Genomic DNA, 15,104 nt, shown 5'->3' with positions numbered 1-15,104 from the left:
GATTGAATTTTTTGAGGAGGTGACCAGGTGTGTAGATGAGGGTAGTGCAGCTGATGTAGTTTATATGGATTTCAGCAAAGCCTTTGACAAGCTCCCACATGGGAGACTTATAAAGAGAGCAAATGCACATGGGATACAGGGTAATTTGATGAGGTGGATTCACAATTGGGTTAGTTGTAGGAGACAGAGGGTGATGACAGAAGGCTGCTTTAGTGAGTGGAAGCCCGTGTCCAGTGACGTACCACAGGGATCTGTGCTGGGTCCCCTATTATTCATCATTTATATAAACGACATAGATGACTATGTGGGGGATAGGATTAGTAAGTTTGCGGATGACACAAAGATTGACCTGGTGGTTAACAGTGAGGTTCAGTGTCTTGGGCTACAGGAAGATATAGACGGGATGGTCAAATGGGCAGATAAGTGGCAGATGGAATTTAACCCGGAAAAGTGTGAGGAAGGAGTAATTTGACAAGGAAGTATTTAATGAATGGCATGACACGAGGACATTCTGAGGAACAAAGGGACCATGGCGTGTGTGTCCATAGATCTCTGAAGGTGGAGGGGCATGTTAATGGGGTGGTGAAAAAGGCATTTGGGACATCAATCGAGGCATAGATTACAAAAGTAGGGAGGTCATGTTGGAGTTGTATAGAACCTTGGTGAGGCCACAGCTGGAGTATTGTGTGCAGTTCTGGTCACCACATTATAGGAAGGATGTGATTGCACTGGAGAGGGTGCAGAGGAGATTCACCAGGATGTTGCCTGGGATGAAACATTTAAGTTATGAAGAGAGGTTAGATAGACTTGGGTTGTTTTCGTTGGAGCAGAGAAGACTGAGGGGTGACCTGATCGAGGTGTGCAAGTTTATGAGGGGCATGGACAGGGTGGATCGGGAGCAGCTGTTCCCCTTTGCTGAAGGATCGGTCACAAGGAGACACAAGTTCAAGGTGAGGGGCAGGAGGTTTAGGGGCGATGTGAGGATTAACTTTTTTACTCAGAGGCTGGTGACGGTCTGGAATGCACTGACTGGGAGGGTGGTGGAGGCGGGTTGCCTCACATCCTTTAAATAATACCTGGATGAGCACTTGGCACGTCATAACATTCAAGGCTATGGGGCAGGTGCTGGTAAATGGGATTAGGTAGGTAGGTCAGGTGTTTCTCACGTGTTGGTGCAGACTCGATTGGATGCAGGGCCTCTTCTGCACTGTGTGATTCTGTGAAATCATGCTATATGTGTTAAGCTCAGAAATAAAAAGGGGGCAGCCACACTACTGGGAATGTACTATAGATCCCCAAAATAGTGAGATGGAGCTAGAAGAGCAAATATGTAGGAACATTTCTGAGTGCAAAAACAGGAAGGTAATAATAGTTGGGGACTTCAACTCCCCGAATATCAGTTAGGATACAAACAGTGTAATACGCACAGAGGACATAAAATTCTTCAACTGCATTGAATAGAACATTTTTAGTTGGCATGTAACAAGACCAGTGAAAGGGAGTGAAATTCTTGATTTAGCCATAGGAAATGAAGCTGGGCGAGTGGATTAAGTCGCAGTGATTGACCATTTTGGCTATAGTGACCATATTACAGTTAGATTTAGCATAATTATGGAAAAGGATGAAGATAGAACAGGAGTAAAAGTTCTAAATTGGGGAAAGACAAATTTTATGAAGCTGAGAGGTGATCTGGAGAGTGTGAACTAGTTACAGATCTTAATGAGCAAGAGAATAACTAAGGAAAGGGTAGGGCCTATCAGAGATGTCTCTGGTAACTTGTGCATTGATGCTGAAGATGTAGGCAAGATTCTAAATGAGTATTTTGTTTCTGTCCTCATGAAGGAGAGGGATGTTCTGGAGGGTTTGACATCCTTGAAGTTGGATAAATCACCAGGGCCAGATGGGTTGTATCCCAGGCTGTTAAAGGAAGCCAGGACAGAAATAGCGAATGCTCTGAGGACAGTTTTCCATTTCTCCCTAGATACATTCGATGTACCAGAGGATTGGAGGTCTGTGAACATTGCACTATTATTTAAAAAGGGCACAAGGGATAGGCCAAATGATTATAGGCCAGTCAGCCTGACTTCAGTGGTTGGAAAATTATTAGAATCAATCCTGAGAGACAGGATAAACTCTCGCTTAGAAAGGATTGGATTAATCAGAGAGAGTCAGCATGCTTTTGTTAGGAGAAGGTCGTGTCATACTAATTTAATCAATGCTTTTGAGGAAGTAACAAGGATGACTGTGGGTAAAGGAAGCATATCGAATGCTTTCTTTTATTGGATGAGGCATTGGATACAAAAGCAGGCATGTAATGCTGGAATTGTATAAAATACTGGTTAGGCCTCAGCTGGCATTTTGTGTACAATTCTGGTCACCACATTACAGGAAGTATACAATTCCTCCAGAGAGCGCACAGAGGAGACTTACAAGAATATTGCCAGGGCTTGAAAATTGCAGCTATGAGGAAAGATTGGATAGACTGGGGTTGTTTTCCTGAGGAGGCTGAGGATGACCTGATTGAGGTGTACAAAATTGAGGAGTTTTTTGTATATTAATTCATGGGATGTGGGCTTTGCTGGCTGGGCCAGCATTTGTTGCCCATCCCCATTTGCCCTCGAGAAGGTGGTGGTGACCTGCCTTCTTGAAACACTGCCATCCATGTGGTGTATGTAGACCCACAGTGCTGTTAGGAAGGGAGTTCCAGGATTTTGACCCAGCGACAGTGAAGGAGTCTAGACAGAGTAGACAGGGATGCTCGGTTTCCCCAAGCAGAGAGGCTAATTACAAGGGGACAGAGTTTTAAGGTGATTGGTTGAAGGATTGGAGGGGACATGAGGAAAGATTTCTTCACCCAGAGGGTGGTGGATGTTTGGAATTTGCTGCCTGGTCTGGTGGTGGAGGCAGAAGCCCTCAGCTCATTTTAAAGGTACCTGGATCTGCACCTAAAGTGCTGTGACCTGCAAGGATCCAGGCAGGGTGCTGGAAGGTGGGATTAGAATGGGCAGCTCGTTTTTTTTCTTTTCGCCCAGCCCAGGCACTAAAGGCTGAGTGGCTTCTTTCTGTGGTGTAACTTTCCTATAGTTCTATTGTTCTATGGAGTCAACACCTTCAGCAGAGGATAGTGGAACCAGTGAGTGTAGAACTGAACCCAGCCAGAGTCAGCACCTTCAGGGGAGGAGAGAAAAGTCGATGAAAAGGAAAATAGCTGGAGTTGGTGCGATGGGTTTGGATTTCTGCACTGGGAGGAGGAAGTGTGTGAGGGACATGGTTTCACAGTTTTGGGGGAACAAGAGAGGAAAGAATGTTCCAGAGAAATTAAATTGTTCTGAATTTCTATCCTGTACTTAATGATTTTTAAACTCCTTTTACAGGGTAGAAGGGGAGCATCTGCAGACAGAACACTCATTCCTCGGAACCTGAATATGATAGGTCTTTGAATGTGGAATGAGAAATATTTGTCTGTTCTCTCTGTGGGAAAAGATTTCATACATCAGTGTGTCTGGAAAAGCACCGAGACACACACACCCCCGCCGAGTGAGAGTGTTCCAGTGCACTGACTGTGGAAGGAGCTTTAACCAGTTACACAGCTTGAAAAAGGATCTCACAATTCACAGTGGGGAGAAACCATACACACGTGTGCATGGACAAGGCTTCATTTGAATGTCCGACCTGGAGAGACACAAGGGCTCCTGCACTGCGGAGAAACCGTGGAAATGTGGGGACTGTGGGAAGGGATTCAGATCTCCATCCCTACTGGAAACTCATCGACGCATTCACACTGGGGAGAGACCGTTCATCTGCTCCGAGTGTGGGAAGGGATTCACTCACTCATCTGCCCTGCTGAAACACCAGCGAAGTCACACTCTGGACCGGCCTTACACCTGTTCCCTGTGTCAGAAAGGATTCACAACGACATCCAATCTATCTGCACACCAGCGAGTTCACACTGGGGAGAGGCCGTTCACCTGCTCCGTGTGTCAGAAAGGTTTCAAAACTACATCCAACCTATTGACACACCAGCGAGTTCACACTGGGGAGAGGCCGTTCATCTGCTCTGGGTGTGGGAAGGGATTCACTCAGTCATCCCAGCTCACTGAACATCAACTTGTCCACACTGACCAGAGACCGTTTCAGTGCCCTGTGTGTGAGAAGAGCTTTAAAAGCACAAAGCAGCTGCTGGAACACCAACACACTCACAGTGGGGAGAGGCCATTCCCCTGCTCCGTGTGTGGGAAAGCATTTCCTCGGTTATTCCATCTGCAGCAACACCAAGTAGTTCACACTGAGCAGAGGCCTTTTCAATGCCCTGACTGTGAGAAGAGCTTTAAAAGCAGCAATAAACTGCGGAAGCACCAACGCATTCACTCAGGAGAGAGGCCGTTCACCTGCTCTGTGTGTGAGAAGACATTTAATTGTTCGTCCAACCTATTGACACACCAGCGAATTCACACTGGGGAAAGGCCATTCATCTGCTCTGTGTGTGGGAAAGGATTCACTCGGCCATCGAACCTCACTGAACATCAACTAGTTCACACTGAGCAGAGACCTTTTCAATGTCCGAACTGTGAGAAGAGCTTTAAAAGCAGCAATGATCTGCGGAAGCACCAACGCACTCACTCTGGGCAGAGGCCGTTCCCCTGCTCTGTGTGTGGGAAGGGATTCACTCGGTCATCCAATCTGCTGCAACATCAGCGAGTTCACATGTGACTGCAGGGGTTGGATTCTGCTGTCAGTGCTGCTGTTAATCACATCCAGGACTGAACCATGTTCATTCTGACAGAGTTTAATTGTCCTGTTGTTAATAACCCCTATAACTGGCCTGGAGTTTAATATTTTGAGAGTGATTCAATAATTAATCCAGTTTTAAATACATCACATTGGGTCCTTAATTTCTCCAAGTTAAGTGGAGACTAATTGATGTCCCATTACTGACTGTTCTATATTTGGGTCTTTCCCCCTTTATAACTCGATTATTTCAGTTATCATCCCTTCAATTACTCTCAGGGAAAAGTCTCAGCTCCCCATACCTTCCAGAGTGCCTGTCCTAGCCTTGGTATTCAGGAAAGGTATCAGTAATATTCCCGGGAGCACTGAACACAAACTCCAGTCTGTGAATCACATTCAGCTACTGGACAGAGTGTGTGTCCTACAGCATCTCTCTCTCCTTCAATGTGTGAATAAAGCATCACACCTATAAACCTGGTTTCAATTTAAATTCACTCAGGGAATGTATTTAACAAGAACCTTTCAGTCGATGAGACTCTGAAGCTACTGCCATTATAAATCTGTAGCAATTTATTTCAATCATTTCATGTATAATATTGAATTGGGATTTATTTTGTGGCAATCTTTAGATGTCTGGATCAATCAGTGTTTCTGTTGCAAACGATTCAGCCTTTTCCGAGCACTCAGAATGAGGTGATGGTGATATCACAAAAAGAGATCAGTGGAGCTTGAAGTCAGCACCTGACTCTCACCAGGTTGAGTCTGATTTCCTTCCAATCTGATTAATGTTGTTCTTAATTGCCATCAGCTTCACGGACCCAGATTGGAAATGACTGGAGGCATTACAAACATAGCAGCTCATAAATTAGGAGCAGGAATCGGCCATTCGGCCCCTCCAGCCTGCTTCCCCCATTCAATAAGATTATGGCTGATGTTATTCTGGCCTCAACTCCCACTTTCCTCCCTGCCTCCTATACCCTTTAGCTCCTTTGTCAATGAAGAATCTATCTAACTTTGCCATAAAATGTTCAATGGCTCTGCCTCCAGCTTAACTCCAGGGAGAGCCAGAGAAAGGCATCTAAAAACAGGACACGTCTGCTGTATGGTCAAGAGAGCAGGGTGGTGTGTTAAAATGGCAAGCGACAGGGAGGTCTGGGTCATTCTTGCGGACAGACCAAAGATGTTCTGCAAAGCGGTCGCCCAGTCAGCGTTTGGTCTCTTCCCCCCGCTCCCCACTTCTCTTCACCCACCCCCCAACCTTAAACCAGCTTATATTTCACCCATCTCCTATTTTTAATAAATAACCAGGCATTTAAAAGTGCCGTGCCTTCAGAACAGAAGAACCTTATCTGCTCCCTGGAAACCTGATTCCAGCTACTAAGCTCACATGTTTACGTAACCTCCGGCAATTCCACTGTGGAAGCCATTGCAGCTGCCAAGACAATTCTATAACTTAAAAACCTTCATTTCAGACAGCACAACATCTCGACTTCAAAATATATCAGGCCTGCACTGAGTATGGACTAAAATGATCCAATTTTATAAGTACTGTTCTATCTTCATTTGTATCTAATCCACATGAGTATGTGTTAGCAACTTTATCTATTCTTCAGTAAATTCCAGAGCAATAGAGTAAAATAAACTAATCATTTATTTTTTCAAGGAAAAAGGCTTTTTCGCTGGCTTATTTACAATTGAATTTCTCACTCCATGGGTAAGGAAATATACACAACATACAAATATATTGTTCATGGGCGACTTCAGGGAAACACCTTTAAAGCATCCGTGACATTATTAATAAAATCTATAGACATTCCACTGTCAACTACCTCCCCTTTACTAATCCATGTTGGCTTTCTCTGAACAGCTGAAAAACTTCGAGGTGTTCAGACTCCCTATTCTTCATAGTGACTTCTCGGAATTTCCTGACAACAGGGCTTAGTCGAACTGGCCGACAATTCCCTGGTTTCCCTCTGACTCCTTTCTTAAATGTTGGAATGACAGGCAATATTTTTCAATCTGAGGGAATGGTCCCCAAGTGGAGAGAAGTTTGAACACTTCTGTTCTCAACTCCTTCCTTTAATTCCCTGCAATGAAACAATCTCCTCTTGGAGTTTTGTTACTCGTTAGTGCCATTAGTTTCTTCCTTACTATTATCTTGCTTATGTGAACTTTGTTGAGTCCTCCTTCCTGATTCAATAATAGATTACTTGGAATACATGAAATGCTGACTCTTCCTGTATTGCAAATACTGAAACAATGTCTGAAACTTCCTTATTTTCATTGACAACAGCACCGCTAACAGTTTTCAATTGGCCCACATGCTCTGATCATTCTCCTTCTCCTAATATAATTGTAAAAGTTTATGTGTCGATTTTGAAATCTATTACATTTTTATCGTACTGCGTTTTTGGAGTTTGTTATCTGCTTTGCCCCCATTTCCTGCTCTTTGTATCTTTCCTATTCACCAGGATCTCTCCTTTCTTTGCAGTTATGTATGCAGAGTTTCACATTGTTTCTTGCCTCCTTCCTTGTCCATGGCTGTCTTTTTAGGCAAATAGATCTCTCGAAGGTTAATGGTAGAAGCTGGCTCTGCACCATGTTAAACTATTTGTGAACAGTTCCTCCTCACCATTTGTCTTTTTCCTCATGAACAGATTTGCCCAGTTTACTGTGGACAATCTCTGTCTCATTCCCATTGAATTCAGCCTCACTGAAAATGAGAAACTTACTAGCTGTTTCATGCTTCTTCCTTTCAAGCATTGAGTTGAACTCGATCATATGATCACCACTGGCTTAGTGCTCATGCACTCTCATGGTGAGGTGGTGGAATAGTGGTAATGTCACTGGGCTAGTAATCCAGAGTCCAGTCTAATTCCCTGGGGCCATGGGTTCATATCCCCCATGGCAGCTGGTGGAATTTAAATTCATTTAATTAAATCAGGATTTTTAAAAAGTAGAGTGACCATGGATCGATTGTTGTAAAAACCCATCTGGTTCACTCATACCCATTAGGGAAGGAAATCTGCCGGGCCTGGCCTGGCCTACACCTGACTGTAGACCAACAGCGATGTTGTTGACTCCTAGCAAGCCACTCAGTTGATCAAACTGTTAAAAAGCAGAAAAAGGAATGAAACTGGATCGACCACCCGGCATCGAACCTAGGTACCGGAAATTATACCCAGCCTAAACCCTCAAAAGGCCTCCTTACTAACATCTGGGGGCTTGTGCCAAAGTTGGGAGAGATGTCCCACAGGCTAGTCAAGGCACAGCCTGACATTGTCATGCTCATGGAATTATACATTACAGACAGTGTCCCAGACACCGTCATCACCATCCCTGGGTATGTCCTGTCACCAGTGGTGGTGCCTCTGTGCTATGCAGGTGGGAGGGAGTCGCCCTGGGAGTCCTTAACTTCCACTCGGGAGCCCATGAAGTCTCTTGGCATTAGGCCAAACATGAGCAAGCAAACCACCTGATGGTTACCACTTGTGGCACCTGGCACCCCCACCACCAATCCACAACAACCCCATCCCCTCAGCTGATGACTCTGTACTCCTCCATGTTGAACACCATTTGGAGGAAGAATGCAACTGTGCTAAATGGGCTAGATTTTGAACAGATATAGCACCTCAAAACTGGGCTGAGGTGTAGTGGGCCATCAGCAGCAGCAGCATTGTACTCAACCACAAACCATCACCTCATGGCTTGGCACAGTCTCCACCGTACCATTATCATCAAGTTAGGGGATCAATGCTGGAACAATGAAGAGTGCAGGGGGGCCATGCCCAGAGCAGCGTCAGGCATACCTAAAAATGACGTGTTAACCTGGTGAAGCTATAATACAGGACTACTTGCATGCCCAGCAGCATTAGCAGCAAGTGAGAGAGCTAAGCGATCCCACAACCAATGGATCAGATGTAAGCTCTGCAGTCCTGACACGTCGATGCATGAATGCTGGCTGGCAAATAAAAAACTCTCAGGAGGAGCCGGTTCCACAAATATCCCCATCGCCAATGATGGGGGAACCCAGCACGAGTGCGAAAATAAAGCTGAAGCATTTGCAACAGCCAGAAGTTCCAGGTGGATGATTTATCTCAGCCTCCTCCTATGATCCTCAGCATCTCAGAAGCCAATCTTCAGCCAATCTGATTCACTCCAGGTGATATCAATAAACAGCTGAAGGCACTAGATACTGCAAAGTCTATTGGCCCTGACAACATACCGGCAATAGCACTGAAGGCTTGTGCTCCTGAATTGGCTGCACCCTTAGTCAAACTGTTCCAGTAATAACAAGGCTTTGTCTCCCAGTGTGATGTCCGGTAGAGGCAAAAGCGGTAAAGGTCTTGGCAAAGGTGGTGTTAAAAGGCACCGGAAAGTCCTCCGAGATAATATCCAGGGAATCACTAAACCCACCATTCATCACCTCTCTCAATGTGAAGGTGTTAAACACATCTCCAGCCTCATATATGAGGAAACTCAGAGTTCTCAAGGTTTCCTTGGAAAATATCATCTGGGACTCAGTCAACTACAAAGAACATGCTAAACAAAAGACATTTACAGCTACATCACTGGCATCGATCCAGCAATGTGGAAATTGCCCAGGTTATGTCCTGGTCCAGAAAAAGCAGGAAAAATCCAATCCGGCCAATTATCACCCCCTCAGTCTATTCTCGATCATCAGTAAAGTGATGGAAGGGGTCATGGACAGTGCTATCAAGTGGCACTTACACAGCATTAATCTGCTCAGTTTGGGTTCTGCGAGGGTGTCTCAGCTCCTGACCTCATTACAGCATTGGTCCAAACATGGACAAAAGAGCTGAACTCCAGGGGTGAGGTGACAGTGACTGCACTTGACACCAAGGCTACATTAGATCGAATGTGACATCAAGGAGCCCTATCACAACTGATGCCAATGGGAATCAAGGTAAAATAACTGTCCACTGTTTGGTGCCATACCCAGCATAAAAGAAGATGGTTGTGGTTGTTGGAGAACATCTCATCCCCAGGACATTGTTGCTGCAGTTCCACAGGATAGTGTTCTAGGCCCAACCATCTTCAGCTGCTTCATCAATGGCCAATGACCTTCCCTCTTTGATTAGGTCAGAAGTGGGATATTCGCTGCTGATTGCACAATGTTCAGCACCATTCGTGACTCCTCAGGCACCTAAACAGTCCATGTCCACATGCAGCAAGGCTTGGGCAAGATTCAGGCTTGGGCTGACAAGTGGCAAGTGACAGTCACACCACACAAGTGCCAGACAATGACTATCTCCAACAAGAGAGAATCTAACCATCTCCCCATGACAGTCAATGACATTACGCTTGCTGAATCCCTGACTATCAACATCTTGGGGGTGTTACCATTGACTAGAAACTGAACTGGATGAGCCATATAAATAATATGGTGACAAAAGCAAGTCAGAGACTTGGAATTCTGTGGCGGGTAACTCACCTCCTGACTCCCCAAAGCCTGTCTACCATTGACAAGGCACAAGTCAGGAGCATGATGAAATATTGTCCACTTGCCTGGATGAGTACAGCTTGACACGATCCAGAACAAAGCCCACTTGTTTGGCACTCCATCCACCACTTTCAACATTCACTTTCTCCACCACCATCCCCAGTGGCAGCAGTGTACCATCTACAAGATTCCCCGCAGCAACTCTCAAAAGGCTCTTTCACCAGCAACTTAAAAACCCGCCACCTCTACCACCTAGAAGGACAGGAGCAGCAAATGCATGGTAACACCACAACCTGCAAGTTCCCCTCCAAACCACACACCATCCTCACCTGGAATTATATCACCCTTCCTTCACTGTCGCTGGGTCAAAACCACAAACTCCCTTCCAAAGAGCACTGTGGGTGTACCTACACCACATGAGCTGCAGCAGTTCATGAAGGCAGCTCACCATCACCTTCTCAAGGGCAATTAGATAGGGACAACAAATGATGGTCTAGCCAGCGATACCCACATCCCATGAATGAATTCAAGAAGCCCTTTAGGCTGTTACCTAACTCTGGTCCATTCATCATTGTTAGGTCTAATATAATCACCCACTCTTGCTGTTTCTCTGACAGGAATCTATCCCAGACACACTGCAGAATCTCCCCACATTTCTGACAAGTGTTATTCTTATCCCAATATACATGGAAGTTAAAATCCCCCAATGAAACCAGTCTTCCTTTGCTACATGCTTGTCTAATCTCAGCATGTTTACAAACTGCCACTTCCAGGCTACTACCAGGAGACATATACACAACTTCAACTGAAGTGTTAAAAATGTTCCATTTCTTAATTCTATCCATAAAGCTTCCACTCCTTGCTGATCTCAGCACATATCCTCTCTTATGGTGGAACCAATTTCATCTGCAACAGTTAAGGTTACTCTTCTCCCTCTACCATTTTCCCTATCTCCCTGTAGACCTAATTATCTGGCATATTTATTTCCCAGTCCTGATGGTCATGGAACCTGGTCTCTATAGAGGCAACCACGTCATATCCTTCAAGTTGTATCTGTGTCTGCAATTCATTCAGTTTGTTCCTCAGACTCTGTGCGTTTGTATAAAGAATGTTTGTTTGAGCCATTACCCCTATCCTGTCCTTCTGCTCGAACGTTTTACCAACACATTTCCTATCCAACTTCGTGTGATATATCTGCCCGCTGAAGCTGGCTGGTGAGTCCAAAACTAGGACACACACTCACACAATAGGTTTCAGCTACTTTGGACATTTTTTTCACTCCGAGTATTTTGGATCTTTGGAATTGTCTCCCCCAGAGAGCTAGGGGTGCTCAGCTACTGTCTGTATTCAAACTGAAATCAATAAGATGTTTGGATAATAAGAGACCTGGAGATAGAGTGGGGAGGTGCACTTCATTGAGTTAAGGTAATGGATCCGCTGTACTGTATTCAATGGTGGAACAGCAGGGAAGGGCTGAGTGGCTGACCCCTGCTCCGAGTTCTAATGTTCTTATGCTCATCTCTCTGCAATGTGCTTTGTTCTGGGCATTTCTAAAACTTGTTTTCCTTTTCTTTGACAACCGTCTCTGTAACTGAATCTGTTTGGTCAACTTGCAAATTGATCTTAAATATTTGAATAATTTGCAAGCCATTGCTGCTGATGTGCTGGGTGTATTTCCATACAGCTCACAAACCACTCAGGGGAGGCTAATTTGCAGCCTTGTTAAAGAACATAAAAAAGGCCATTTAGCAAATTAATGGAAGGGCATTAGAGGAAAATAGCTAAACAAAGTTATGAAATGAATACAATTTATAGGTGATTAATCATGTGAGATTAAACTATAGCAAATGATCTAGGAGGAAAAGGTAGGAAAGGGGAAAAGGGAATGGAATATTTACAGTGTGTTCAGGACTTACCCAGTAGATAGGAAGTCCAGCAAGGCAGTGGTGATGGGTCTGGTCATTGAGGAATAAACCAGATCAATCATCGAACAGAACATCCAGTTTTGAGTAAACGATTGAGAAAAATGTAAAGAAGAAAAGCCAAAAATAGTAAATTACAATAAAATAGTTCCAGAGGGTTGGGAATATAACTTATGAAGATAAACCTGAACAGAATATTGATGAACAAAGAGATAGAACAGCAGTGATCAAACAACAACAGGAGAAATATCTTCTTCTAGAACAGGAACCAATTATCCAATAGTGAAATTCCTTGGATAAATAAAGGGATCAGGGCAAAACTGAAATTAAAGTAAAAGGCCTGTGCTGAAGGACGTTGACAATAAAGGAGAGGATGATAAATGGACAAATCAAGAGGTGAGGCAGCTGGTCAAAGAAAAGCTCCAGGATTAAGTTATGAAGGAATATAAAAGCAAATAGGAAAATATCCGATGGGCACAGAAACAACAAAGGGCAAAAGAGAATATGGAAAGAGTCTCAGAAGGATGCACAAGAAAAAAGCTCAGATAATGAGAGGGTTTAGGAAGAAATATTGGATTGTTACTTGGCCTCAGTTTTTAACCAGGTAAACTGACCACGTGGACTAATGTCATTCCAAGTAGATTTCAAGACATCTAGCAAAGAAAGGAGGGAAGAGCAGTGAAACATGGAAATGGTAAATCATTGGAACTAGATGAATTACATCCATGTATGCTAAAACAGAAAAGGAAGACTCCACTGAGACAGATGAATTCAGATCTAAACCTCACACCTCAAGGTGCTTAGGATGGGGTGCAGGGCACAGTTTCTCCAGACTAATACTGAAGTTTAAAGGACTAAATGATGAGAATTGATTGTGTGAATTAGTGTTGTACTCACTTTAACTAGAACAGATTAAGAGATAATATTTGGAAATGTTTGAGCTGATTATAGGATTAAATAGGATAGAGAGAAACTAATTCTTCAGGTGGGTGAATCCTGAAGACGGTATTCCCCAAACATTAGAGTGAGGCCCCTCATCTCTGCCACTGCTATATCTCCCTTTCTGATTGTTTCAGTCCCAATTCATTCTCCATCACTGTTTCTGCACCTCTCGCTCTGCCCTTTCTCTACAGCCATCTCACTTTCTCGGTCTCTCCCCCTTCTCTCTGCTTCAATTATCATTTTCTCCTCTCTTCCACATTCTTCATTTTTGCCTTCTCTGCCACTATCTCCTTTCTACCTCCTGTCTTTCCATACCTCGTTCACTGTGTCTCATTCTTTCTTCTCTTGCTAAGAATCTATCTTCCTCTCTCTCAGTTACATTTATTTTCTTCTTCACACTCTGTAATCCTCTGTCTTCACTTTGTCTTGTTTTATTTCACTCTGTTCCTTGCCCCCCCGACCTCTCTCTGTCACTCTCTCTCTCTTCCCATGTCAACCTTATAAATTGTCAAAATTGCTCATGCATCTGGTCAGTTTCCACATGAACCCACCCTGTGCTCCAAGCACATTATATGTGATGAGCTCAGCTTCTCCATTCCCTGTTTTTATTGAGCTGGACTGGATGTTCCAGGCTCCGTCAGTGGCTTCAAGAACTGCAACATTTTGCTAAAATCCAGAGGAACATTTGCATTTGATTCCAATGTTTGCTGCACCTTCTGCCTCCCCATCTCCTAGATTCAATTCATGACATCATCACTAGGCGATATAACCACCAGCTTATGTACATGTGCTGCCAGGGGATTGTAAAACAGCAGGACACAGTCTTATATTGTGGGTCAGCCATTATGGACTAAGATTAAGATCAATTTCTTCACTGAAAGGGTTGTGAATCTTTGGCATTTCTTATCCCAGGCATTGAATATATTCAAGAGATAATTTGACAGATGTTTGGATACCAAGGTGATAAAGGGATATGGGGGAAGGTCAGGAAGGTGGAGATAAGGTAAAATGTTGGCCATTATCATACTGAGTGGCAGCACAGGCTCTGGAGTAGTCTACTCCTGCTCTGATTTCTGATGTTATCTTCATGTCCACATGCCTGTGATGTGTTTTGCTTGGTATATCTGATTAACCTTGTTTTTTTTTTTCTTTATTTTTGTCTGGCTATCTCTATAACTGAAATAGTTCATTCAGTTTACAAACTCATCGGAAACATTTGAATAGCTGGCAGGGAGTTGATCCTGATCTGTGGAGCTTATCTCCATACAGTACACAGGGTGAAGCACAAGGAAGAGTGAAGACCATCCAGGTTCAATAACACAAAAAATACTATTCTACAGGATAGATAATATTGGAAAGGCATTGGAGGGAAATATTTAAACAAAGCTATGGAATGAGTAAAATTCAGAGCATAAAAATCATGGGAGATTTCAAAGCAAGTGTTTTGTCAGGAAGATGTCGGGAAAGTTGAAAACTGGAATTGGGTAGTTACCCTGCGTTCAGGCTGCATTTCTTCCCCAGAACCTCGGAAGCCCAACAAGAGATGAATCACTGCTGCATCTAGGAGTTTAACATGAAGCAGAACAGATAAGAACATTAAAGTTTCAGTGAAAATCGAGGCAATACTATCCACAACCGAATAAAATTTATCCAATAATTGAAGAACATTCTAGTAAGGAAAGGCAGAAATGTAATATATAGAAAAAGCTTAATATTAGGAGATGGGAATACAACTTGGAAAGATAAATTGGAAAGAATATTACTGGACAAAGAGATAGAACAGCAGTGGGAATTATTTCAAATGGAGAGCAGTGGACTTCAGGAGAAATAAATTGCATGAAAAAGATACAGCGCAGCCACTATTAAAACACATATTCTTCTTGAGCTTTCTGCTTGCAGGCAGACTGGCCCACAACATTACAATCTCCATTATGGGAAGGGTAAAGAGGCAGCTCCTGAATATACCCCAGCTGGAGCGGGGATTGAATCCTGTGTTGTTGACAACAACCTGTTTCACACCAGCTTTCCAGCCAACTGAGTCCCCATGG

General features: G+C 43.8%; 1 protein-coding gene across 1 annotated transcript; it reads left to right on the top strand.

The window, feature by feature from the left end:
• Positions 1–3,519: 3,519 nt before the first annotated feature.
• Positions 3,520–15,094, top strand: LOC144670241 (uncharacterized). Its single transcript, XM_078532727.1, has 2 exons — positions 3,520–4,541; positions 14,956–15,094. Exons 1-2 carry the CDS (start codon positions 3,664–3,666, stop codon positions 15,092–15,094), a joined length of 1,017 nt encoding a protein of 338 aa, XP_078388853.1. The 5' UTR covers positions 3,520–3,663.
• The last annotated feature ends 10 nt before the right edge of the window (positions 15,095–15,104 follow it).

The sequence above is a fragment of the Cetorhinus maximus genome, chromosome 31 (assembly GCF_964194155.1).
Source record: "Cetorhinus maximus chromosome 31, sCetMax3.hap1.1, whole genome shotgun sequence".
Lineage (NCBI taxonomy): Eukaryota > Metazoa > Chordata > Chondrichthyes > Lamniformes > Cetorhinidae > Cetorhinus > Cetorhinus maximus.
This window is presented reverse-complemented; position numbering and strand designations above follow the sequence as displayed.

Bases quoted from the DNA above. Each gene is read 5' to 3' on its own strand.
- LOC144670241 (XM_078532727.1), top strand. From the start codon at position 3,664: ATGTCCGACCTGGAGAGACACAAGGGCTCCTGCACTGCGGAGAAACCG. The intron at 4,542-14,955 runs GCAGAGACCTTT...TTCTGCTTGCAG, and splicing joins CATCAACTAGTTCACACTGA to GCAGACTGGCCCACAACATT.